This window comes from Dasypus novemcinctus, chromosome 3 (genome assembly GCF_030445035.2).
Source record: "Dasypus novemcinctus isolate mDasNov1 chromosome 3, mDasNov1.1.hap2, whole genome shotgun sequence".
NCBI classification, from domain to species: domain Eukaryota; kingdom Metazoa; phylum Chordata; class Mammalia; order Cingulata; family Dasypodidae; genus Dasypus; species Dasypus novemcinctus.
The window spans coordinates 46224920-46250481 of NC_080675.1; the positions used below are offsets into that span (position 1 = coordinate 46224920).

Below are 25562 nucleotides of genomic sequence, written 5' to 3' on the forward strand. Positions count from 1 at the left end.
ATTTTGTTTGTAAACTGGTCTGTTCCTCTGGACATGATGCCCTTTGACTGATTTAAATTCAAAGGCTTTGCATTTACTTGATTAAATCAAGATTAGGGCTTTGATTTGACCATGTCATTATGGTATGCAGGGTTGAGTCCCTGACCCCTTTGTGGGCTACATAAACAAATAATCAAGGAGACAGGGAAGATACACAGAGGAATCAAGAGAGCGGCACAGACACGGAAGAGGAGTGAACTTAGATCCTGTGGCCCCAGGAAGAGAGATGAGCCATTCGCCTGATTGTCTACAGCTGACTTTTTGAAGAGGCCAGAGCAGCTGAGCCCAAGAGAAACAAACCCTCCAGTTTACAGCTGAGATTGGAAGAAGCTGGGCCCACGGAGCCTTACGCGGGAGGAGGAAGGCTGAACTCTCCCAGACATCACCTGCCATCTTGTGCCAACACATGGCAACAGACTTTGGGTGGGGAAGTACCTCTTATGGTACCTTGAGTTGGACTCTTTAGGGCCTGGTACTGTAAGCTTTTACCCAAAATAAATACCCTTTATAAAAGCCAACAGATTTCTGGTACTTTGCATCAGCACCCCTTTGGCTGACTAATACAATCCCTACAAGGTTTATTACTAATTCTTTAAAAGTCAGCTTGAGATAACTTGAAAAACGTGATACCAAAATAGCTTTATCTGGTAAGACCAAATAGAAGTGAAAACATTTTCATTTTAAGGATTTCTTAGACATTCCTCCTTATCAAGTCCTTTCTTTTTTCTCTTAAACAATAATTATAATGTATTAACTTTTAAACCTAAGATTTCAAAATATTTCTCAGTCATCTAATCTCCACTGTTCATTCTGCTAATCTCCAGGCAATTCCATAAAAAATAATTTGTCTGAGAAAGAACATTTGCTTATACAAGAATTCTAGGTCTGAGTCTCTAAAATGGATTAGGTTATTCAGAATTGTATGTCGACCTTACACAAAATCCTAGAGAAAACTTTTAAGAAAATAAGACAAATGTCTTTTACTAATAAAACCATTTACAACCATGATGTTGAGCAAAAACTGGTTCTTTTCTCCTAAACTGTCTTTAAAGTCAATTCCTGAGACACTGGAGTTTGAAAGAGAGAAAGAGTTTATTGATTGCACAAGCAAAGGAGCACAGTGGCCTCAGGGCCTAAAACTGCCTCCTTGATCTACAGAAACTTTAATATTTGATGACATCAGGATGCTAATGAAATAATTGGGGTGGAGCCGGTGGGCGTGGGAGAGCATGGAGGTGGATCTTCTGAGCAGTGCCCACAGCCGCGGGGAGGAGCCTGGAGGTGGCTCCTGCCCACCCCCCACCCCAAGTTCAGCCTTTGCATGGGACTGTAGCCTCACAAAGACGGGAGCCAGAGGCCCTCTTTAAACCACCTGGATTCACGACCACAGGCACGGTGGGGTAATAAATGTTGTTTTAAGCGGCTAATTTTGAAGTCATGTGGAATACAACAGAAAATTAATACATAGCCCAAAACTGGAGACAGTGCAACTGTGGAACTGGTGAATGGATAAACAAATTGCGTTATTTTCATACAATGGAATACTACTCAGCAATCACAAGAATGACCCACTGATCCAGCTTAACAACCAGGAGGAATCTCAGAAATATTGTGCTAAGTGAAAACAGGCAGTCACCAAAGACTATACACTATGTGATTCTATTTATATGATATTCTAGAAAGGCAAACCTATAGTGGTAGAAAACAGATGAATGAGTGATTGTGTGAGACTGAATGTAGGTGCAAGGGGATTGACTGCAAAGGGGCAAGAGGGAACTTTCTAGGGTGCTAGAAGTGTTCTTTACATCGATGGTAGTGGTTACATAACTATACATTTAGCAAAACTCAACTAAATACACACTTAAAATGGGTATATTTTACTGCATATAAGTTATATCTCAATAAAGTTCATCAAAGTAACATCAATGATGATTTTATGCTTCAATCATTCTTAATTATAACAGCAGTATCTGTGGAAATAGCTTTAGGTTATAAAAATCCATTTTAACTAATGCAGTCCAGGTAAAAGGTTATAGGGCAATTAAAACAAACTTTTAAAGCTTAGCAGAGAGTTTTGATATTTAAGTGAATCATTTAAAAAATCAAACCCTGAGGGAGTGGGTGTAGCGTAGTGGCTTGAGTACAGGACTTCACCACACACTAGAGGTAAGTCCTGGCTGGGTTCTACAATCCCTAGCCCCAGTACCTCCAAAAAAAAAAAAAAAAAAGAAAGAAAAAAAATCAAACCCTGATAATGCTAAAACAATCAGGAAAAGAGTATCTTAAGAGTAGGACTATTTTTATTATTGGGTCAAAATGGGATATTCACATATGACTGACTTTTTGGGACTTAATTCCCATTGCAGGATTTTATTAGGTTGAAAATCCTAATCCTCTGGAGATAGATTCTGTGGGAAATAACCCTGCTTTGTCCCTACTTCCTCTTCTCAGTTCTACTGCAAGCCAAGTCCAGCAATTCAGAATTCCCTGAACAGTCTAAGAGACATCTTCAAACTTTACAACTGTGTCAGCTGCTTTTACCTGAGTTACTTTTGTATGGTTGTGTTTTTGTTAAGCTCATAATTATTTGAGGGAAAAAGTATCATTTCCCTCTTTAAGCCTTGGCAAACTCCTCGAAAATGTAGAGTGATTAAAAGTAAAAAGGATGCCCCTTTTATTTGAACCTATAATTAGTACTATACTTGTTTGTCCCAGAGACTTAAATCTTTGGTCTGTTCATGTACTGGTTGAGCTCTGAGTCTCAGCAGAATTGCAACACCTACTCTCCAGTTGCAACACCTAGTCTCTACTTATCCAGGACAAACAGCAAGGAGATGATGATGGACAACGCCCATTCCAGGAAGTGGAGAGTGTCTGCAACTGCAAGCAAGACAGTTCCATCCATCTATCCCAGGGGATCTAAGCCCCCTCTCAACTGGAGGCAGGGTGGGCATCACCATCCCCAAATCCTCAAGATGGAGGAATGAACAAACATAAGTGGGGAAAGCAACTACGGACTAAGGTAGACTTTATTATTTTAGCAATGGAAGAACTCTATCTTTGATATAAAGGCAGCAGCCACCAGAGATTCTGAGGGGAGGGAGAAGGAAGAATAACTACAACATGGGGGCATTTTTGGGACATTGGGATTGTCCTGCATGACAGTGCAAGGACAGATACAGATTTTGTCAAAACCTATAAAATTGTGTAAGGCAAAGTGTAAACTATAATGTAAACTACGGTCCTTGGTTATTACAATGCTTCAATGTGTTTACCCATTGTAACAAATGTAACACACTAATGAAAGATGCTGTTAATGGGGAAAAGTGTGGAAAGGGGAAGGGATGGGGTATATGGGAATCCCCTATATTTTTGATGTAACAATTATGTAATCTAAAACTTAAAAAAAAAAAAAAAGTAAAAAGGTGACATGCTTTGGGAATGCACGAGGCCAACCAGTAAAGAGAGAAGGACAAAAAGCATTACCAACCCCCCCCCCCAAAAAAACAAAAAAGAAATCAAAACAAAACAAAAAAAAAACATTACAGGTGAGAGGGAAGAATACAGTATCCTTCCTCTGTTACCATGGGGGAAAATATAACAATAAATCTTAATTGCCAGGGAAGTAAGAAGTTAGCAAATGACTTAGGAACACATTGTGCCTATAAAAAGAAATAGGATCAACTTTGAGTTCTGATGACTGTCAAAATTATTTTAAAATAAGCCTTTTCCTAAAGCATTCTTTCTCATGGCTGAATTAAATATAAGAGAAGGGAAATATGCCCTCACAATAAAACTCAAGCCAGTACTCCATATCCAGAAGATCTCTTGCAGTCATAGCTCTGAGCAGGAAAATACTTCCATTTCTTTTGTCTTTATAAGCCAGCATGGAGACCTATGGCACCAGCAGTGTGACAGGAAGGAGAAATTTGGGATCAAGTTTTCTTGCTGTGTAACCAATTACCAGAAACTTAATGGCTTAAAAGAAAATGATTTTATTATCTCATGGTTTCACAGCTTAGGTGGGTGCTTTGCTCAGGATCTCACGAGGCTGCAATCAAAATGTTGGCCAGGCTGCATTCTGGAGCTTGTGATTCTCTTCTAAGCTCATTCAGATTCTTGGGAGAATTCAGCTGTAGGGCTGAACCCCCGATTTTCCTGCTGGCAGTTGACTAGTTATCATTCTCAGCTTCTGGAGACCGTCCTCGGGTCTTAGCCATATTGCCCTCTAACAATATGGCAGCTTCAAAGTCAGCAGGAGAATCTCTCTCTAGTCTGCTATAGGGATTCTTATATAATGTAATATAACCACAGAAGTGATATGGAGTCACCTATGCCATATAACATATGATAACCAGCAGAGCAACTATCTCATCATATTCGTTTTCCTGCCCGTACTCAAGGGGAGGGGATTATACAGGTCATGTTCACCGGGGGATGGGACTCTTGGGGCCATCCTAGAATTCTGTCTACCAAAACTGTCCACACCATCTAGTATAACATTCTTACTTTGTAGTGGGGGGAAACAGAGGCTCTGAAGGATCCGTTAAATTATCGAAGGTCTTGAAGCAGTTAACAGGACAGAGAGAACTAGACTCTGGTCTCCCAAATCCCTGTCTAGTGCCTTCTATTCTCCAAAACCTCTTTCTGCCAAATGGTATTTTGGAGGTAAGGTTGTTTATCAGGAAAGAGGGGGAAAAAATCACCCTGAAGGTTAGCTGAGGCACTAATCAGAAGTAATAGATTCTCAGACTCCTAGAAGATAGAAAGAAAACTTACCTGGAGGGTACTGGCATGGTGACTGAGCATCCTCGAAGAGTCGTAGTCTGCAGAATTGGTGAGCAAACGACTGGTGTTTTCTATCCAAGCCTCGGTGCTCTTCAGAAGGTCATTGTAGTCCTCCATCTTAACTGTGGCCTGTAAAAGAGAGGCACAATCACATGTAGCCGGATGCCTTTGCACTTGACTTGAAGGATTCTTGAATGAATAATCAGTGTCTGTGATATGTCAGGACTTGCAGGGCCTGGGGCCCCCTGACCACCCCCTCCAAGATTTCACCCAGCTGTTAAGACTAATTCTGGCCATAGCTGGAAAGGATTTAAGAGTTCAACCCTCATGCTATGAGCCTCAGCAAGGGTTCTGTAGTCTTGTAACTAGTCTGGTTCCCTTTTATGCCTCATTAAGAAAAACTGGACTTGTACTTTGTCCTTAAGAGCCCAGCTTTCCTAACACTAGGATCCAGCCTTGCTCTTGCTAGATCGCACACACGACTCACTCACCAACAGCCCCTATTTATAGGGGCAGTTATCTTGTCCCAGTGACTGTCTTTCCTATTGCTGGGCACTCCCTGGACTGTCTGCCCTAAATTCCCATTCCTGGTCTCCATCCACCTGTTGGGAAGCCCAGTTCTTCCTTTGGCTTCCTCAATGTCCAGTGTTTGCCTGGGCTCCTGCTGTAGTCTGACTTTGGAAACTTTATTCTGCCTGCCTAAACAGACTCCCTTCCTATACCAGCAGGAAGCTCAAGCTTCAGGTCTGGCTCTGAACATATTTTTGTTTTGTTTTAAACCAATCTCAATGGCACCACATGTTCTGTGGCTTTCATGTTATAGCCGCACCTTATTTAGCTGCGAGGTTCTCCATTCTGCTCTCTGGGATACTTGCTGATACTGCTGAAAGGGAATCATTAAGTTATCCATCCACTGTTGAGCCTGTCCTGGGTCCTGTTCAACAACGTCCTGAACTTCAGAATCCAGCTCATTTAGCTTGGAATGCCAGACATCGAGCTCATCCCACATTTTCTGGAGAAGGAAATCATAAGTCAATTTGAATAAAAAGATGCCATGGTTTATTGTGTTAACTCCTACTTCTCACACAGTATTTTCCCTTGTAAATGTTACCAAGCAGCATCACAGGAACAGTTAATTCAAGTATACCCTGCAACAACTTATGATTCAGACAAGAAAATCCTTTTTTCTTAGTTCTCTAATGCTAACTGCGTTCATTTCAGTCTGAATTATGAATTAGCTGTAGGGGAGTAGAACAACCTGGTCATTGCCAGAGATGAATGACAGCTGATAAAGTCAATTAGCCCTAACCTTTTAGAGAGATGAGTGACCTTATGTTTAAAAAGGCCTTGGGTAAACACCTGAACCTACGTAGACCAATATATTAGTGTCCAGTATAGGGAAGCGGACTTGGCCCAGTGGTTAAAGCGTCTATCTACTACATGGGAGGTCTGCGGTTCAAACCCCGGGCCTCCTTGACCCGTGTGGAGCTGGCCCATGAGCAGTGCTGATGTATGCAAGGAATGCCGTGCCACACAGGGGTGTCCCCACGTAGGGGAGCCCCATGCACAAGGAGTGCACCCCGTAAGGAGAGCAGCCCAGCGTGAAAGAAAGTTTAGCCTGCCCAGGAATGGTGCCGCACACACGGAGAGCTGACACAACAAGATGATGCAACAAAAAGAAACACAGATTCTGGTGCTGCTGACAACAGAAGCAGACAAAGAAGAACATGCAGCAAATAGACACAGAGAACAGACAACTGGGGCGGGGGGAGGGAAGAGAAATAAAATAAATAAATAAATCTTAAAAAAAAAAAAAAGACCTGTATACATGTGCTTAATCCAGACGACAATTTTTATTAAAACACAAAAAGAAAATGAATAAAAGGAAATCCTGCTCTGACTCAGGATTAATGCAGTGGCAGAAAGTTCTAGCCACATGTGCTAGCAGCAACAGTTTTTGGCTCAGGAAGTCTAGGTTGGATTCAAACCTGAACTTGTCTCAGCAGAGGAAATCTCAAGGGTAAAATATTCAATTCTTTCTTAACATATTCTTTTTTAAAAAAGTTTTATTGAGATATATTCACAAACCATACAATCTATCCAAAGTGTACAATCAATGGCTTTTAGTATAATCACAGTGTTGTGCATTCATCACCACGAAAATTTTTAGAAGAATTTCATTACTCCAAGAAGTAAAACACACCCCTTAGCAGCCACTTCTCAATCCCTCTACAGTTCCCCAGCCCTACATAACCACTAATCTAATTATAAATACAAAATTGATTTATATTTACATTTTATATAAATGAATCATACAACATGTAATCCTTAGGGTCTGGTTTCTTTCACTTAGCATGTTTTGCTTTTGTCTGATATTAACATTTTCTAACATTAACATACCCTTGTTCAGTTTTAAAGAAAAAACCTTATAAATGCAATATTGCCCATATTCATATTTCACATGAGGTTTTCCTATGCATTTCCTATCATATTTTTCAGCTTTCCATTTTGGAATATACATGACCTTAGAGTTTCCTTTTCAACTAACTACTGTCATTTCGATATAACAGTATATTTTATTTCCAAAATAGCTTAGTATAGTTACAAACATCACCTTACACTTTGTTTCTATTCCTTTCCAAAAGTTAATACACACAGCTTTTAACAATTCTGCACAGATTAACCCTCAGTTTTCCATTCTCTAACCTCGTTCTATTTTCTGGTGATGCATATTCTAGTTATTAACTCCATGAGATTATGCAATATTTATACTTCATAATGGTGCAATCATACCATATTTGTCCTTTTCTGTCTGGCTTGCTTCACTCAACATAGTGTCCTCCAGGTACATCCATGTTGTCATATGCTTTGCGACTTCATTTCTTCTTACAGCTGCATAACATTCCATTGTGTGTATACACCACATTTTGTTTAGACATTCATCTGTTGACGGACACCTGAGTTGTTCCCATCTTTTGGCAATAGTGAATAATGAAACTATGAACATTGGTGTGCATTTCACTGCTCTCAGTTCTGGGTACATACCCAGTAGTGCTACTGCTGGGTCACGTGGCAAATCTACATTCAACTTCTTTAGGAACTGCCAAATAGTCTCCCACAGCAGCTGTACCATTCTGCATTCCCACCAACAGTGATTAAGTGTTCCTATCTCTCCACATCCTCTCCAACACTTGTAGTGTTCAGTCTTTCTAATAATGGCCGTTTTTTTTTTTTTTAAGATTTATTTATTTATTTCTCTCCCCCCGCCCCCCACCCCAGTTGTCCGTTCTCTGTGTCTATTTGCTGCGTGTTCATCTTTGTCTGCTTCTGTTGTTGTCAGTGGACGGGAATCTGTTTCTTTTTGTTGCATCATCTTGTTGTGTCAGCTCTCCATGTGTGCGGTGCCATGCCTGGGCAGGCTAAACTTTCTTTCATGCTGGGCGGCTCTCCTTACAGGGTGCACTCCTTGCGCATGGGGCTCCCCTACGTGGGGATACCCTGTGTGGCAGGGCACTCCTTGTGCGCATCAGCACTGCACGTGGGCCAGCTCCACACGGGTCAAGGAGGCCCGGGTTTGAACCGCGGACCTCCCATGTGGTAGACAGATGCCCTAACCACTGGGCCAAGTCTGCTTCCCAGTGGCCATTCTAATAGGTGTGAAATGATATCTCATTGTAATTTGGTTTTGGTTTGCATTTCCCTAATCACTACTGATGTTGAACATTTTTTCGTGTATTTTTTCGCCATTTGGACTAATGTCTATTTTAAGTATTTTGACTACTTTTTAATCCGGTTGTCTTTTTATTGTTGAGTTGTAGCATTTCTTTATATATCATGGATATTAAACTCTTATTGGATAAGTGATTTGTAAAAATTTTTTCCCATTGAGTCAGCTGTTTTTCATTCTTTTAACAAAGTCCTTTAAGGTGAAAAGTGTTTAATCTTGAGGAGATTCCATGTATCTATTTTTTCTTTTGTTGTGTGTGCTTTGGGTGTAAAATCCAAGAAACCACCACCTACCACAAGACCTTGAAGATGTTTTCCTATACATTTTTCTAGTAGTTTTATGGTCCTGGCTTTTATCTTTAGGTCTTTGATTCATTTTGAGTTGATTCTTGCATAGGGAGTGAGATAGGGGTCCTCTTTCATTCTTTTGGCTATGGATATCCTGTTCTCCCGGCACCATTTGTTGAAGAGATTGTTTTGTCCCACTAACATGCACTTGGTAGGTTTATCAAAAAACAGATAACTGTAAAGAGGTGAGGTGAAGGTTTACTTCTGGACTCTCAGTCCTATTCCACTGATCAATGGTCTATCTTGAGGCCATGCTGTTTTGACCAACTGTAGTTTTGTAATGTTTTAAGATCAGGCAGTGAAGATCCTCCCACAACACTCCTCTTTTTTAGAATGCTAAAATCCACATGGAATGTCATTCCGTTTGTTTAAGTCTTCACCGATTTCTTTTAGCATTGTTCTGTAGCTTTCTGAATATACGTCCTGTACATCCTTGGTTAAATTGACTCCAAAGTATTTTGAGTCTTTTTTGTTCCTACTGTAAATGGAATTTTTCCCCAGATTTCCTCCTCAGAGTGTTCAACACTAATAATGTACAGAAACATTGATTTTTGCGTGTTGATCTTGTATCCTGCTTCTTTGTTGAACTTGCTTATTAGCTCAAGTAGCTTTGTAGTAGACATTTCAGATTTTTCTAAATATGGGATCATGTTATCTGTGAATAGTGAGAGTTTCACTTCCTCCTTTCCTATTTGGATGTCTTTTATTTATTTTTCTTGTTTAATTGCCCTCACTAGAACTTCTAGCACAGTATTGAATAACAGTGATGAGAGCGAACATCTTTGTCTTGTTCCCAATCTTTGAGGGAAAGCTTTCAACCTTTCCCCATTGAGTATGATGTTGGCTGTAGGTTTTTCATATATGCCTTTCATCATACTGAGGCATTTTCCTTCTATTTCTATCTTTTGAAGCAATTTTATCATGACAGGGTAATGCCTTTTTGTTGAATGCCTTTTTGTATTGGTCAAGATGATTATGAAGATTTTCCCTCTTCAATTTATTAATGTAGTGTATTACATTAATTGATTTTCTTATGCTGAATGACCCTTGCATACCAGGAACAAATTCCATTTGGTTATGGTGTATAATTCTTTAGATATGCTGTTGGATTTATTTGCAATCATTTTATTGATGATATTTATATCTATGTTTGTTAAAGAGATTGGTTCATAATTTTCTTTTCTTGTAGTTGTATTTTAATCTGGCTTTGGTATTAGGATGATAATGAATTTAGAAAATGTATCGGGTAATTTTCCCTCCTCTTCAATTTTTTGCAAGATTTTAAATAGGATTGGTGTTAATTCTTCTAGAAATATTGGATATAATTCACCTCTGAAGCCATCTGGTCTTTGACTTTTCTTTTATAGGAGTTTTGTTTGTTTGTTTTAGGCGGTACTGGGGATTGAGCCCAGGATCTCATCCATGAAACAGGTGCTCAACTTCTGGGCTATATCCACTCCCCCTTTTTAGGGAGATTTTTGATGAATGATTCAATCTCTTTAAATGTGATTGGTTTGTTAAGTTCTTGTATTTCTTGTAGCATAAGTATTGGTTGCTTGTGCATTTCTAGGAATTTGTCTATTTCATGTAGGTGTCTTGTTTGTTGGCATAGAATATCTCATAATATTCACTTATGATGCTTTTTCTTTCCATGGGGTCAGTTGTAACTTTTCCCTTTTCATTTTTAATTTATTTGTTTGCATCTTTGCTCTCCACCCTCCCCTCCCCTTTTTTGTTAGGCTAGCTAAGGATTTGTCAATTTTATTAATCTTCTCAAAGAACCAGCATTTGGTTTTGTTGATTTTCTCATTGTTTTTTTTTTTGTTCTCAATTTCATTTATTTCTGCTCTAATCTTTATTATTTCTTTCCTTCTGCTTGCTTTGGGAATGGTTTGCTGTTCTTTTTCTAGTTTCTCCAGTTGTTCATTTAGATCTTTGATTTTCAGCTCTTTCTTCTTTTTTAATATAGGTATTTCGGGCTATAAATTTCCCCCTCAGTTCTGCTTTCAATGTATCTCATAAGTTTGTTGTTGTTGTTGTCATAAAGCAAATTTACTTCTGCAGAGAGGAGGTGTCTTATGCTTATGCACAGTGAAGGAATAGGGGAGATCCAGACATCCAACCCCTTATTCCCTTCCAGAACTGGGCCCCCCAGTCCTTAGCAGCAAAAAATAGCGGTTACATGCCATGAAGTAGGTGGCAATGCCTTAACTGTATGTGTGTTCTACAGGTGCAAGGGCCTTCCGTCCTTGTCATACAACACTCTCCTTTCATACAACATTGTATCCCATAAGTTATGTTTTCATTTTCATTCATCTCAATATATTTACTATTTTTACTTACAATTTCTTCTTTGACCCACTGATTGGTTAGGAGTGCATTGTTCAAATTCCACACATTTGCAAATTTTCCCTTTCCCTTTCTATTATTGATTTCCAGGTTCATTCCATTATGATCTGAGAAGATGCTTTGTATAATTTCAATCTTTTTAGATTTACTGAGACCTGCCTTGTGACCTAACATGTGGTCTATCTGACAGAAAGATCCATGAGCACTTCAGATGAATGTATAACCTGCTGAGTTTGGGATGTAACATTCTATATATGTCTGTTAGGTCTAGCTCATATATCATATCATATCAAGGAAACAAATTCTGTTTCCTTGTTGATCACCTGTTCTTATCTAATGATATGAGGGGTGTATTGAAGTCTCCAATTATTATTGTAGACAGTCTATTTCTCCCTTCAGTTTTGCCAGTTTGTCCCATATATTTTGGGGCACCCTTGTTAGGTACATAGATATTTATGACTGTTATATCTTCCTGGTGGATTGTCTCTTTTATTAATACATAATGGTCTTCTGTATCTCATAACTTTTTGCACTTAAAGTCTGTTTTGTCCAATTTTAGTATAGCTATCTCTGTTCCTTTTGGGTTACTATTTGTGTGGAGTATCTTTTCCAACCTTTCACTTTCAGCTGGTTTGTATCCCTGGGTCCACAGTAAGTCTCTTGTAGGCAGCATATGGATGGCTCATGTTTTATTTTTGTCCATATCATCAGCCTGTATATTTTGACTGGAGAGTGTAGCAGTTTGATATTATTGATGAATTTCAAAAAGAAATATTGGATTATGTTTGTAAACTGACCTTTTCCTCTGGGCATATTAGATTATACTTGTGTCAGTAGGGCATTGAGTACCCGCCCCTTGGTGGGTGGAGACTCACAGATAAAAGGCATGGCAAAGGACAGAGTTGAGGGTTTTTGATGTTGGAGTTTGATGCTGAAGCCTTAAGCTGGAGCACCAGGAAGCAAGCTCACTGAGGAAAGAGAAGCAAGCCCCAGGAAGGGAGGAACCCAGGAAGCCTGAACCCTCACAGTCGTCAGCAGCCATCTTGCTCCAACACGTGAGAATAGACTTTGATGAGGGAAGTAACTTATGCTTTATGGCCTGGTATCTGTAAGCTCCTACCCCAAATAAATACCCTTTATAAAAACCAACCAATATCTGGTATTTTGCATCAGCACCCCTTTGGCTGACTAATACAGGGAGTTTAATACATTCACATTCATTGATATTGCTATAAATGCATTCTTTTCTTCCACCATTTTATTCTTTGGTTTTCCTATGTCATATTTTGTATTCATTTGTCTTTTTACTCTTTTGGTTATCCTTTCTTCTATTCTTAACGTCTACACTCTCCTCCAAGCCTCTCTCTCCTGTCTTTTTTCTTTGGGGCTGAAAGGCTCCCTTTAATGCTTTCTGCAAAGGTGGATTCTTTTTTAAAAACCCTCTTAGTTTCTGTTTGCAAATATTTTAAACTCACCTTCATATTTCAACAATAATTCTGTCAGATAAAGAATTTTCACCTGCCAATTTTTCTCAGTATTCTAATTATATCATACCACTGTTTTCTAGCCTCCATGGTTTCTGATGAGAAATCTGCACTAAGTCTTACCAGGCATCCCTTCTATGTAATGGTTTGCTTCTCCCTTGCTGCTCTCAGAATTTTCTCTTTATCTTTGATGTGTGACATTCGTAGTAGTATGTGTCTCTGAGTAGGTCTATTTGGATTTACTCTGATTGGAGTATACTGTGTTCTTGGACATGTATGTTCATTTCTTTCATGAGAGTTGGGAAATTTTCAGCCATTACTTCCTCAAATACTTTTCCTGCCTCTTTTCCCTTCTCTTCTCCTTCTGGAACTCCCAAGACAGGTATGTTGTTGCATTCTATGTTATCATTCAACTCCCTGAGTTACTGCTTAATTTTTCCATTCTTTTCTCCCTCTGTTCTTCTCTCTCTTCAATTTCAGTTATTCTGTCTTTTGTATCATTGTCTTTATCATTTTGAGTCTGCTGTTATATGCTCTAATGTGTTTTTTTTTAAGATTTATTTATTATTTTTTATTTCTTTCTCTCCTCTCCCCCCCCACTTGTCTGTTCTGTGTCTGTTTGCTGCGTTGTCTTCTTTGTCCACTTCTGCTGTTGTCAGTGGCACAGGAATCTGTGTTTCTTTTTGTTGCATCATCTTGTTGTGTCAGTTCTCCATGTGTGTGGTGCCATTCCTGGGTGGGTGCTGGGTGGCTCGTGCTGGGTGGCTCTCCTTCCGGGGCGCATTCCTTGCACATGGGGCTCCCCTATGCGGGGACACCCCTGCGTGACAGGGCACTCCTTGCACACATCAGCACTGCGCGTGGGCCAGCTCCACACGGGTCAAAGAGGCCCGGGGTTTGAACCGCGGACCTCCCATGTGGTAGACGGATGCCCTAACCACTGGGCCAAGTCCGCTTCCCTCTAATGTGTTTTTGATCTCACCTTTCATGTCTTTCATTCCCATGCACTGTTATTTTGCTATTCAGGTTTTCAAATTCTTCTTTGTGCTCACTCAGTGTTTTCTTGATGTTCTTCATCTGTTTAACCATATTGTCTTTCAGCTCATTAATTTCATTTTGGAAATTTGTATGAGCCTTGATTAGTTGTCTCAAATCCTGTGTCTCATCTGGGGTTCTGATATATTCCTTTGCTTGAGCCATTTCTTCCATTTTCTTAGTATGGCTTGTAATTTTTTGCTGATGTCTAGGCATCTGATAGGATGGCGAGCTTACTCTGATGCTCAGTTTCTCTCTTTTTCATAGGGATTTAGTAGTGGGAGTTGTGTATTACTGCAGTCCTTTGATTCTTGGTTCAACCTGTTCTAGGTCTTTAGGATTGTCCCTGTTAGTTGCTCAAACCTGGGTCCTGAACCAGACCAATTTCCTGGAGCCTTGGGAGGGAGGCTGGAAAGGTTAGAAAAAGCCCCTCTTACTTATTTTTAATTGCCTTCCATGCACTTCCTTGGTCGACCAGCAGATGGCACTCTTTGGCAGCCTCTCAGTTCAAAGCTTGGTCAGAGTGTGTTCCCAGCAACAAAGACCAGATCAATGTAATAAAGGATCCTGCCTCGGCTAAGAGCCTCTCTGAGGCTCTTCACCAACCTTTGCTTGTAGCACTCTCATTTAGGAAATAATTCCACTCCCCTCTGCATCCTTAACAACCAGTCCCAGTCAGTAAAGAGAGAAAGTGAGAGGGTGGGATCTCTTTAAGTCAAGTGCAGGCTCCTAAGACAAACAATGGTGCAGCCCCTCCTGACCTGCAAGGGCTCATGGGACACAGCAAATCAAATGTGTGGGTCAGAAGATGAGTCAGCCATAGGCTATGTCCCTCTCTCTCCTGTTACCTGGGGAGGTAGATTCCTGCAGGCCCCTTAGTCTGTAGCAGCTGGCCTGAGGCCAGAGAATTCAAAATTGTCTATAGGGTGGGGCAGGGCATCCTCAGCAGCAGCCGCAGCTTTAACTCACAGTTTCCTTGTTGAGATTCTTTTCCTGTGCCCCCCTCTCTTCTGGGTGGTGTCCAGCCTTCCCAGGGTGTCCGACACCCTAGAACATTTTTTTTCCAGGCTGTTTCTGCCTGTCCTCTAGCTATTTTTCTGGGAGAGGAAAGAGTCCCATGTCTTTCTAGCCCCCATTTTCCTAGAAGTCCCATATTTTCTTAAAAACATAATTTCTAGACATGGGAGAATCTGACTTGTCAAATTAGATTCCATGCTTTTTTTTTTCCCCCAGGAGTTACCGAGGATGGAACCTGGGACCTCGTCAACCACTTGAGCTACAACCGCTCCCCTCCACTGCTTATTAAGAGTCCAAAGTTTTGTCTAATGGTGAGACATATTCTGACCTATTTTAAAGTCTCTCTCTATATTATAACAGTTCCTTAAAATATAGGTTAGAATAAAAATGCTTTCCATATTCATGAGTTTACTTTAAGAGGTAGAATTTTATGTGTATGAACAAATCCCTTATAAATATGTTATTTCCTAACATATTTATAAGGAAAATACATTTGGAATTTCTTTCCTTTGGCAGTGTAAAGAAAAGCTGCTAATACTTCTCATATCTTCTTTTTTTAAAAATTTTTTAAAATTTTAAATTTTTTTCTCATATCTTATGAATTATTTTTATCAGTGTTATCAAAGTAACATCCTTACTTTCCTTTATATGTGAAAAGGTTAGTTCACAAACATACTCTCAGTAATGTTAGCATATTCCCACCATGGAAAAAACCGAGAACCATTCTTAAATGCAGCATTCTCTACAAAGACTCTGTAGGTGATATTCTCAGAGGGTCTGGTTTAGGATCTTTAAGATCCCATTTAATCCACAGAGCACACCTTGTACTGCTTGATAAAGTGGGGAAAGGGAGGGTCAGAAATACCAAATGCCGAAGGGAGTTAAAGGAGGGTGTTACCTTTTGAATCTCTTGAGCTTTCTCTATATTTTTGCTTTTCTGCTGCAACATCTTTTCAACATTATGAAGTCCATTGTTAATTTCTTCTATTTTTCTACTCATTGCATATGATGGTGAACTTTTCAAGATTTCATTGCTAATCTGCAAAAAGAGAGAAAGACACATCTGGTTTAGAGGTGGTCTCTGCACTCATAATTAAGGGAGTTGCCACTCTGCTATGCGATTTGAGTTACAAAAATCTTTTGAGGCTTGAGGGGAAAATGCCAAACCACACTGGTTAATGAATTAATGCAATGGTGAATTAGCAGACTAATAAATGGTGGCTGTGCTGACCTGACCTTTCAAATATAACACAAGAAAATAAAACAATCAAAAAAAAATTTGTTGAATATAAGCCAGGATATGTACTGCAGATATGTGCTGTGATGGCCAAAACTACTATGTGGACTATTGGAAATATATCCCAATAGGTCAAATGAAAAAAAGAAATCCTGAGAGAGAAATAATTTATTATACAATCTCTCAAGGTTATGAGGAAATCCTCTGCACACCATCTATTTTCAATAAGACCAAACTTATTCTCAAGTTGAATAAAGAAAATGTAATTCCGACCTTAATATTCACTTGGATGAAATAATCTTCTAAAACTAGCTATTTCTTGAAAATGTACAGAACTTATTTTTTCTTTGTGAACGTTTCTAGTGCATGTTTTCAAAGCAGTCAGAAATCTAGCTGCTGAACAGTGTAATATTTTTTTAAATGTGAATGATTTTCTTTAGAAAATAACTTGGGCTAAGAAAGATAAATAAATGTTGAATGTATCATTTTTTTCAAATACCTGATTAGTTTGTGCTCTTGTTTTTTTCAAGCAATGTTGATAAGGTTTTTTTTAAGCAGTCACTAAATAACCAAGTAATACTTTATGCTTTTGTGTAATTCTTTGGATTCTCTAAAGAACCACTAAATCTGTGCAATCACTGAGGCTAGAACCATTCTATGTAGATAATATACAGATGCAGAAAGTGAACCGTGGGCTAAGTGGCTTGTGAAGATCATATGGTGAGGTGGTGTTTGAAGGCATCTGCAGAAGTTCTGAATCTCCGGATTCCAAGTCCCAGACTTTTCACAACATCAGACTGTTGATACTTCTATATCATGTTTTTGTTCCACAAACCTTATCACAGTCAAGATTATCCAAAGGAAAAAGTTCCAACTTCAATCCTGTATTGGTTTTCTATTGCTGTGCTAACAAATTCCCAGAAAATTATGTTTTCTGATATTTTTGGACTGTTATTCTCCTGGCAGAAATGAATATCATTTTGATACATGAGGTGAGATCATGATTTAGGAAAAACAAGACAGCACGTGAATTCTACAGGATGGCACCGTGCATGCTGCCTGGATTCTTGGCATTCCTTCAGATACATGAAACAGTCAAAAGCATTGCTGTTTGTAACAAGTATATGGGTCACAGCTGAAATTTCCAGCCCCAAGTTCAAAAGACTGATTTTCATTGTTGATTCACTTTGTTAGGGATTTTCACATAAAGTATTTATGCAAACAACATTTAGTTTCTTTCAAAACAATTAAAATAAAATCAGTAGTAAGTGATGCTCACTGATTTCCTTGTGGGCAATCTGAGATGTGCTACACATAAATATTAGGAGTTTACCTGTTTTTCACAACACTGGTTAGATTTTTCCTAACTAATCTGTCATTACTGTTAATGATGAAGTCTAGTGACTAAGTGTGAAATGTAATTTTGTGTGTGTGTGCATTTACTATCCATATATATATATAATTTTTAAAAAAATCAAATCACAGGCATTCCAGGCTTCAAAAAGCAAGAAGACAATCTTGCGAGTGCTGGACTAAATAGAACTTTGTTCTGTTGGATTTGGGCTGCCTTTTTTTATAATTCAATAAAACTGTCTTGCTAAGCTACCTCTTCAGTACTATTACAAGGCATTTTCCAACCTTTCTTCAAACCTGGACTTTTGATCCTAAAAACCTGCCCAGGTATGCTTTGTGAGAACTGTGCTATCATCTGCTAAGTGCTATTCTTAGTGAGTTGTGAAATTTGTATGCCTATTGCCCTTAGTTGCAATTTTAAAATGTTCTCAGAAAACATGTTTTAATGCAAAGTATTATTTACATCCAAAAATTTTAAGTCGTTCTTCAGTTAAAAATAAAAAGGCTAAATTAAGGATAACATAACTATTTCTCAAATGCGAGAGAAGAAAATACGCATTTTGAAAACTAAAAATATACCAATACCTAATTCCATTATCTATGTCACTTAGAGTACCTTTATCCCAATATTCAATACACAAAACTGTCACTTAACTAAACCCTTTAAAAGCAGTCATAACCGAAAACAGGGCAAATGAAAACATGCTATTTAAATGGGATTTCCTTCTATTAATCATTCAACTCCATGCATGATAACACCAACAAAAACATTATTATTACCTTCTCATCTATGTCTTCTAAAGCTTTTCGGCATTCTTCCATCTGGGATGCAATCTCTGCAGGTACTATGGTATACATTTCAGAATACTTGATTCGCAGTTTTTCCATAATATTCTCCAAAGTTAGCTTCTCTTTCTTAAGAACACTTTGAAGCTCCTAAAATCATCAAGAGAATTTCAATACTCACAGGACAGGGAAAAAGTGTAAAAGTGAAAACAGCTTTCCAGCACATCCTTATGATTTAAATGAGCAAACTTTGCATGACAAAACTTTACTATTGATACAAGTTGATTAACCCTGAAAGATACCATTTAGTCAGATGATGCCTTCTAATTTGTAAGAATTAAACTTGATAGCCCTTCAGAGTGTCAAACCATTGTTGGAAAGACATTACAACATCTCCTGCTTCTAAAGTACCTCTATGACTTAATTCTGTCTCAGTTGCAGTCCTGATCTCAGAATCTGCTAGTAGCAAAAAGTTTCAAAGACATTTTTTTTGTTGTTATTAACTTGTTACCATTTCTGCTTCATCCTACATTATCATCACAATGATTCAAGGCCACTAAAAGCCCTATGCTTGAAGCAGAAGTGTCTGCTTTCATGTAATTAGACAGCCCAGGAGAGTTCAACTTCTTTCAAAAGGCAGGGTTCCAGTTCCATGCAAAGAATGTAGGTTTCAGGAGAAAAGAGAAACCTGAATACATAGTCTATTGGTTGTGGCCTAGAAACAGAATCTTATCTATGTTCTCCTGCAGTAATTATAAAGGAGAAACTCATTTGTTTGGGAAAGTTCCCCAAAGATCAAGTGGAAAAATACTTCTTGACTTTACTGTATGTGTGTGTGTGTTTTACAGTGTCTGCTCAGCAGCATTGTTTGTGTTAATGGATTCAGTCACTGAACTGAACTGAACTGAAGAATGATTACAATTTTAAATGACTCAGTCCTATGTTACTGTTTTCCTTTTCTTAAACCTCAACAGAGAGCAAACCTTTACAGAGAAAGTTAAATAACAATGCCCTTCCGACACAAATGAGGTTTGAGATAAAAGCACGGATCCTGTTTTATCTAGCTCTAATCCAGAAGTACAGGTCTTCCTTCCAAGCTATACAAGGATGGCTTCTCCATGGAGATTGTTTCTATGAGTGAGAGTAAGTTTTCCTTTTTCAATGTTTAGTAACCAAAAACTCTCATTAATAACAACATGCAAAAAAACTAAATAAATAAAATAAAATAAAATGAAAAAACTTTCCTATGGCATTTTTGGTTGTAACCATTGGACCAGAATGAGAGAAGAAATTAATCTGAAGAAAGGAGTTCTCATATGACCGTTAGTGTGTGCACAGCCCCCTTAGATCTAAAATGTTAGGTCCTACTAAAGTGAGTAGCTTAATATGCTACTCAAGAGTGGTCTGAGAGTTCTGTTTACCAAATGCAATTGAGACATGTTGAAAAGGGTTGCTCGGTCTCGACTGGCCTCACTCTCAGCTGGGTTTCAGTTCTGCTCTTTGCAATTCAATTATACCAAGCTCCTTCCATGGCTCTGTCCATGTGCCACAGGGCCTTGGCACAGGCTCTTCTCTCTCCCTGGACCACTCTCCCCGTCCTAGACATCAAGTACTACCTGTGGATTTTGGATCAAGATGGTGACCTGTATCAGTCACTATTGTTAGTTCACCCCTCACTTACCTCAAACTGTTCTGCCTTTTCTGGGTGGCCCTGTAATGCCATATTTTGGAATGAAGTCATGGTCTGTTGAAATAAATTCTTCAAAGTGATTATTTCTTTTTTGAAGGAATGTCTTTCTTGGATTTCAGTCTGTACCAACTCTTTATTTTTTTGAGCTTTCTGAAAAAGGCTAAAATATAGTATCAAAATCACAAACTGTTTCTTTATCCTGCTCTTCTGTGCAACAGTTTATCTTAACAATTAACAAAATGTCTGCATGGCTCACAAAAGAAGATTTTTGTTCCTGAAAGAAAAGTACTAGTTTTCAATGATTTATATGCATGTGTACAAACAAAGGTGAAATTCTATCACTTAAGCAAAAACATTTCCAAAACTCTTATCCCAAAATATCCTCTTTTCATACTTTACATTCCAGTTGCCATCTTGATCCTCTTTTTTATTTTTCTTCATTTAATTCCTGAGCTCAACTGAAAATGACTAGCAGGGGTAAACTGAGTCACAGTGGGCTTCACTGTGACTGCCCTTTTAAATCTTCATTTAACCCAGCATGCTATGGATGTAGCCATCTTATCTGAAGAGGAGTTTAAATGGGTAAAATTTTTTCCTGAAAGCTATTTAAGTATCTCTAGCTATAAAATTATTATACCTGTAATGATCAAAGAACCCAATGAATCCACTTGTAGATATTTTTCTCAATGAATTAATCACAGATGCAGAGAGATAGAGATATTCTGGCATAAGAATATTCACTGCACTGCTTTTATAAAAGAAGAAACTTATAAATGCTTTAAAGGATCTATGTTAGGGCATATGTACATAGTGGAATATTTTGCAGCTTTGTTTACAATGGTATAAGAAAACATATATGATACACTGATAAATGATTCTTCAGAATACAAAATAGTATACATAGAGGATCTCAATTTACTGACAAATATAATCATAGAAAAAAGATGAGAATGAATACAGAAAAAGCCCTGGCAGTAGTAGTTGTCACCGAGTGGTGAGATTAAAGGTGGATTTTTACATTCATCTTTATAATTTCTCACATTCTCTAAATTTTCTATGATGAATATGTATTACTAAATTAGAAAAGCAGCAAACACACATACAACAAATTAACCCTTAGTAATCCCAGGAAAGAGAACTTGTGCTTGTTTTAATTACGGTTATTATCTTTTCAATTTCTTTTTATTAATATATCACTTGGTGTTGAGTCAACTCAGTTTTGTCATATCACTTGTTATTATTCTATAATAGAATTTTGATATTTTATAAATTTAGTATATTCTAAGTTTTGAGCCTAAGTCATCAAGCACATTTCCTTAGCCAAACTTACTTGTTGCACCGTTCTTGCATAGATGCAATCTCCTGAAATGCTGGGACCGTTTCCACAGATCCTAAGCCATCAGGAACATTCTGGATACTTTTTATGCGTTGAAAAAGTAGGGTCAGTATCAACTGCTGCTTCTCCACATTCTCTTCATATAGGCATAAACAGTCTAGTAGCTCAGAGAGTTCCTCTGTGGTAGCTGCCTCTTTTGTTTTGGAAATTTCAGGCAATTCTTCTTGAAGATTATCTAAAATAATTGCTTCTCGTTCAATCTAATTCAATTTTAAAGGAAGAGAGCAAAAATAAGTAAAATATACTCTTCATTTTAGAACCTGAAAGAATAACTTGACAGCCATCAGCCATAATTTTTGTATACTGGCTCTTCAAAGGGTTCCCAATGTCACTTTGAAAGTCAAAAGTAATGTTTGTTTCTCTATAGCTGCAAATATATATTTCTCTGCAACCGGAATCCCATAGTTCTGAGCTATTGCTCATGTAGATGTATGATTGAAACAAAGTATCGCTGTAGTGGGTTGAAGGAAAGACTAAAATATTTTCGTAAATAATTTATTTCTCCTTCAGATTTCAACTGCGGAGAAAGTAATATTTCCCCTGAGATAACCAAAGGAGGTTAGAATGAACTCCTCCAAGCTGCTTTTACTATGTATTAGAGGTTGGGTAACTACTGTCTTCAGGTCTTTTTTTCTTTCACTTCTGATCCCTATATGCTCACAAAGTAAGTCCAGTGACTCTCATTACCCTGGGACCTTCCAAAGGGAAAGCAGCCTGAATGGCTGAACCAGTCAAGTATTATCAACCACCATGTGTAGACCTCTCAGAAATATATAACTTAATACATCACATATATGGAAACTGGAGTCAGGAAGCAGATTTGGCTCAACTGACAGAGAGTCCGCCTACCATATAGGAGGTCCAGGGTTCAAACCCAGGGCCTCCTGACCTGTGTGGTGAGCTGGCCCACACGCAATGCTGATGCGCACAAGGAGTGCTGTGCCACGCAGGAGTGTCCCCTGATAGGGGAGCCCCACGTGCAAGGAGTGCGCCTCACAAGGAGAGCTGCCCCACATGAAAAAAGTGCAGCCTGCCCAGGAGTGGCGCCATGCATGGAGAGCAGACACAGCAAGATGATGCAACAAAAAGAGACACAGGTTCCCGGTGCCACTGACAAGAATGCAAGCAGACAAAGAAGAACATACAGCGAATGGACACAGAGAGCAGACAACTGGGCGGGGGGGGGGGGGGGGGGGGGATAAGGGGAGAGAAATAAATTAAAAAAAAATGAATCTAAAATAACAACAACAACAACAAAAAACCACAGTTAAACCAGCTCTAAACTCAGAAAGAAGATAGAGGAAAAAATCTCAAGGGCCGCTAAATCAGGTCCTCCTTATGCCCCTCAAATTCTCTGGTCCTCCAGTCAGTGATACGGCACATTTACCACTAACCCACATAACTCTAGCCCTCCTGCTCTGCTATGATAGAGTCAGGCGCCTTGTGTCTTGGCATCACAGAGGATCACAAAGGTCAACTACATTTATGATAGCATGCTCACTAAAATGGTGAGCAAGGACCTCGATGCCCAGTAAAGCATATCAGAGATGGGAAATAAAGCCTGGGAAAATTCAGGGGCCCCAATATCGAGTAAGTTTCCAGGTGCCCAATGGTCTGGGGCAGGCCAGGACTCCTCTAAGGTAAAGGCCAAGTTCAATCTTTACCCTACCACTAAGAAAGAGGCATGGCACTGGACTGGCCTATTTGTGTTTTGTTGGCAGTTATGTACTATAGGTTGGAATACTGCTCAGATTTATCAGAAAAATAAATAAATAAAAACAGCTGGCAGTTTTTTGTAATTTTTCTTTTATTTAGGTACCGGTGCCGGGGATTGAAGCCAGGACCTCACGTGTGGGAAGCTGGTGCTCAATCACCGAGTTACATCAGCAATGCCGAGTTGGTTTTTCCATTTATTTGTTTTGTTTTTAGGAAGTACTGGGGGTCAAACCCAGGACCATGTAGATGGGAAGAAGGTGCTCAAACAGTTGAGCTACATCCGCTCCCCAAAACTGCTGCCAATCTTGAGGGGGGCCTGGGGAAAGAGAGGTCCTGTAGCAGGTTCAGGCTGTGGTATGAGCTGCCCTGTCTCTTGGGCCACATGATCTAGTTGTGTCCCCAAAGGCTAGAATACAGGAACCAAGAGGTAGAGGTAGCCTGGCTCTCTCCCAGTGACCCAGTTATGGAATCTGTGCTTTCCATACCTCAAACCTAAGATTGGTTGGATTAGCAGGTTTGGGGCAGACAGAGAGTTCCACCAAAAACGAGGTGAGGGTTCCACTGAATCTGAAGCTTAAGTGCCACTGGGTTATTTTGGATTTCCCTGCCAGAAATCAAGTATGCAATGCTATACTGAGAGAGAAACTTACAGCTAGAGTTTACAATATACATTTATAAATTTATAGTAGGGGTTGCAACAATGATGTCTGGAATCCAGAGAACTTTTTGGAGCTTCCATGCATGATGAGAATCATAAATAGGCAATTGCAGTAACAATGTCCCAATAAAAGTAAAGCAACTAAAGGCTCAGACCTTTCCTGCGTCAGCCCCCCATTACTGTTCCCAAGGATCACTTTCCAAGATGGACCACCGGCACACAAGTCCAAAACAGGCTCTGATGTCTGGGGAGAATCTAGCCCCCAAGTCAATAAAATATTGTCACAAAAATAATGCATTCATTTTTCTACCCAGAAGAGGCGCTGGAAGCTCCTTGATGATTTTCTGATTATAGAATTCTAATAAAACTACTTATAAAACTCTTAGGTTCATAGCTAATAATAAAGTACACTCTAGAAAAGGAGAAGGAACCACAGTTGCACCATAAGCAAACACAGTGAAGGAGAAATAGGAACGGATAAAGAAATGGCTTCTGGGGCTTTTGGGACAATGGGAAGTAGACAGACTTAAACTTTCAATCATTTTTCAGGTGTGACTTTATTCTACCACATTATAATCATCAAAGCATAAAAGGGTGATTCTTAATATCAAAAATAGATAACTACATCAGGCAGATTATTCTGGAAAACAGAGAGGTAAGATTTTAGAAAAAAAATTTTTGTTTGTTTTAGTTTTCAATTTAAAGGTAACATATAAGTTTCAGTGTCCTAGCACATTTACTTATGCAATCTGTATATTCCATAAAGACAGTGGATTATTATGTTACTATAGATATTTTAAAAATACAAATTCACTTTGTCACACATAAAAACAACTATGCTAACAGAATCTGACGTGTGTAGGTCTTTAAATGACATAGGAATGGATAAAAACGATTTTAAAATCTCACATCAATTTGATATGTGTAAAATAAATAATCATTCATTTAAGTTGATAGTTTAGTGACTAAGCACCAGAGTCTAAGTTTGAATGATATCCTCTACCACTTATTTACAAATCTGGGCCTCACTTTCCTCATCTATAAAATGGGGACAATAAAGTATCTACCCTCTAGTTCTTGGGAAGATATATGAAATAGTACATATGTGATCCCAATAAGCTGTTGTTGTTCCATGAGAACATTTTCTTTTTTTTTTTTTTCCTGAGGTACCAGGGGCTGGGGATTGAACCCAGGACCTTTTATGTGGGCAGTTGACACTCGACCACTGAACCACGTCAGCTTCCCTGAGTTGGTTTTTTTCATTTATTTTGCTGTTGTTTGTTTTTGTTTTTTTCAGGAGGCACTGGGAACCAAACCCTGGATGTCCAATGTGGGAGGCGGGAGCTCAACTGCTTGAGCCACATCCATTCCCAGGACTTTTTTTTTTAGATTTTTATTTATTTATTTACTTCTCCCACTCCGTTGTCTGCTCTTTGTGTCCATTCCCTGTGTGTTCCTCTGTGTCTCCTTATATTCTCATTAGGTGGCTCTGGGAACCGATCCTGGGACCTTCTGGAGTGGGAGAGAGGCAATCAATCTCTTGAGCCACCTCAGCTCCCTGATCTGCTGCGTCTCTTATTATCTCTCCTCTGTGTCTCTTTTTGTTGTGTCATCTTCCTGCACCAGCTCTCTGCATGGGCAAGCACTCCTGTGCAGGGAAGCACTCCCGCATGGGGCAGCACTCTGCATGGGCCTAGCTTGCCACACAGGCCAGCTTGCCTTCACCAGGAGGCCCTGGGCATCGAACCCTGGACCTCCTATAAGGTAGATAGGAGCTCCATTGCTTGAGCCACATCCACTTCCCAGGACATTTCCTTTTATTGTTTTATTCGGGCTACTACATTTTTGGAAAAATATATTTGTTAGCAGATATTGTCAAATGCTTGTATGAATAATTACAAAGTTCTAAATGAATGGGATCGGATTAACAAGAATAGAGA

At 39.0% G+C, this 25562-nt stretch overlaps 1 protein-coding gene and 1 pseudogene across 6 annotated transcripts in view; both read right to left on the minus strand.

Annotated features, from left to right (window-relative positions):
- The window catches only part of SYNE2 (spectrin repeat containing nuclear envelope protein 2), a 400819-nt gene that overhangs the window by 129091 nt on the left and 246166 nt on the right, over positions 1-25562 (minus strand). For all 6 annotated transcript variants that reach the window (XM_058293295.2, XM_071213892.1, XM_058293293.2 and 3 more), the window contains 6 exons: positions 21183-21448; positions 19844-20012; positions 18157-18312; positions 15685-15825; positions 5657-5839; positions 4819-4956 (listed from right to left, as the gene is read on the minus strand). In XM_058293295.2, the coding sequence (XP_058149278.1) occupies positions 4819-4956; positions 5657-5839; positions 15685-15825; positions 18157-18312; positions 19844-20012; positions 21183-21448 (1053 nt within the window). The remainder of the gene's footprint in view (positions 1-4818; positions 4957-5656; positions 5840-15684; positions 15826-18156; positions 18313-19843; positions 20013-21182; positions 21449-25562) is intronic.
- LOC111760208 (U6atac minor spliceosomal RNA) lies at positions 11068-11182 on the minus strand (annotated as a pseudogene).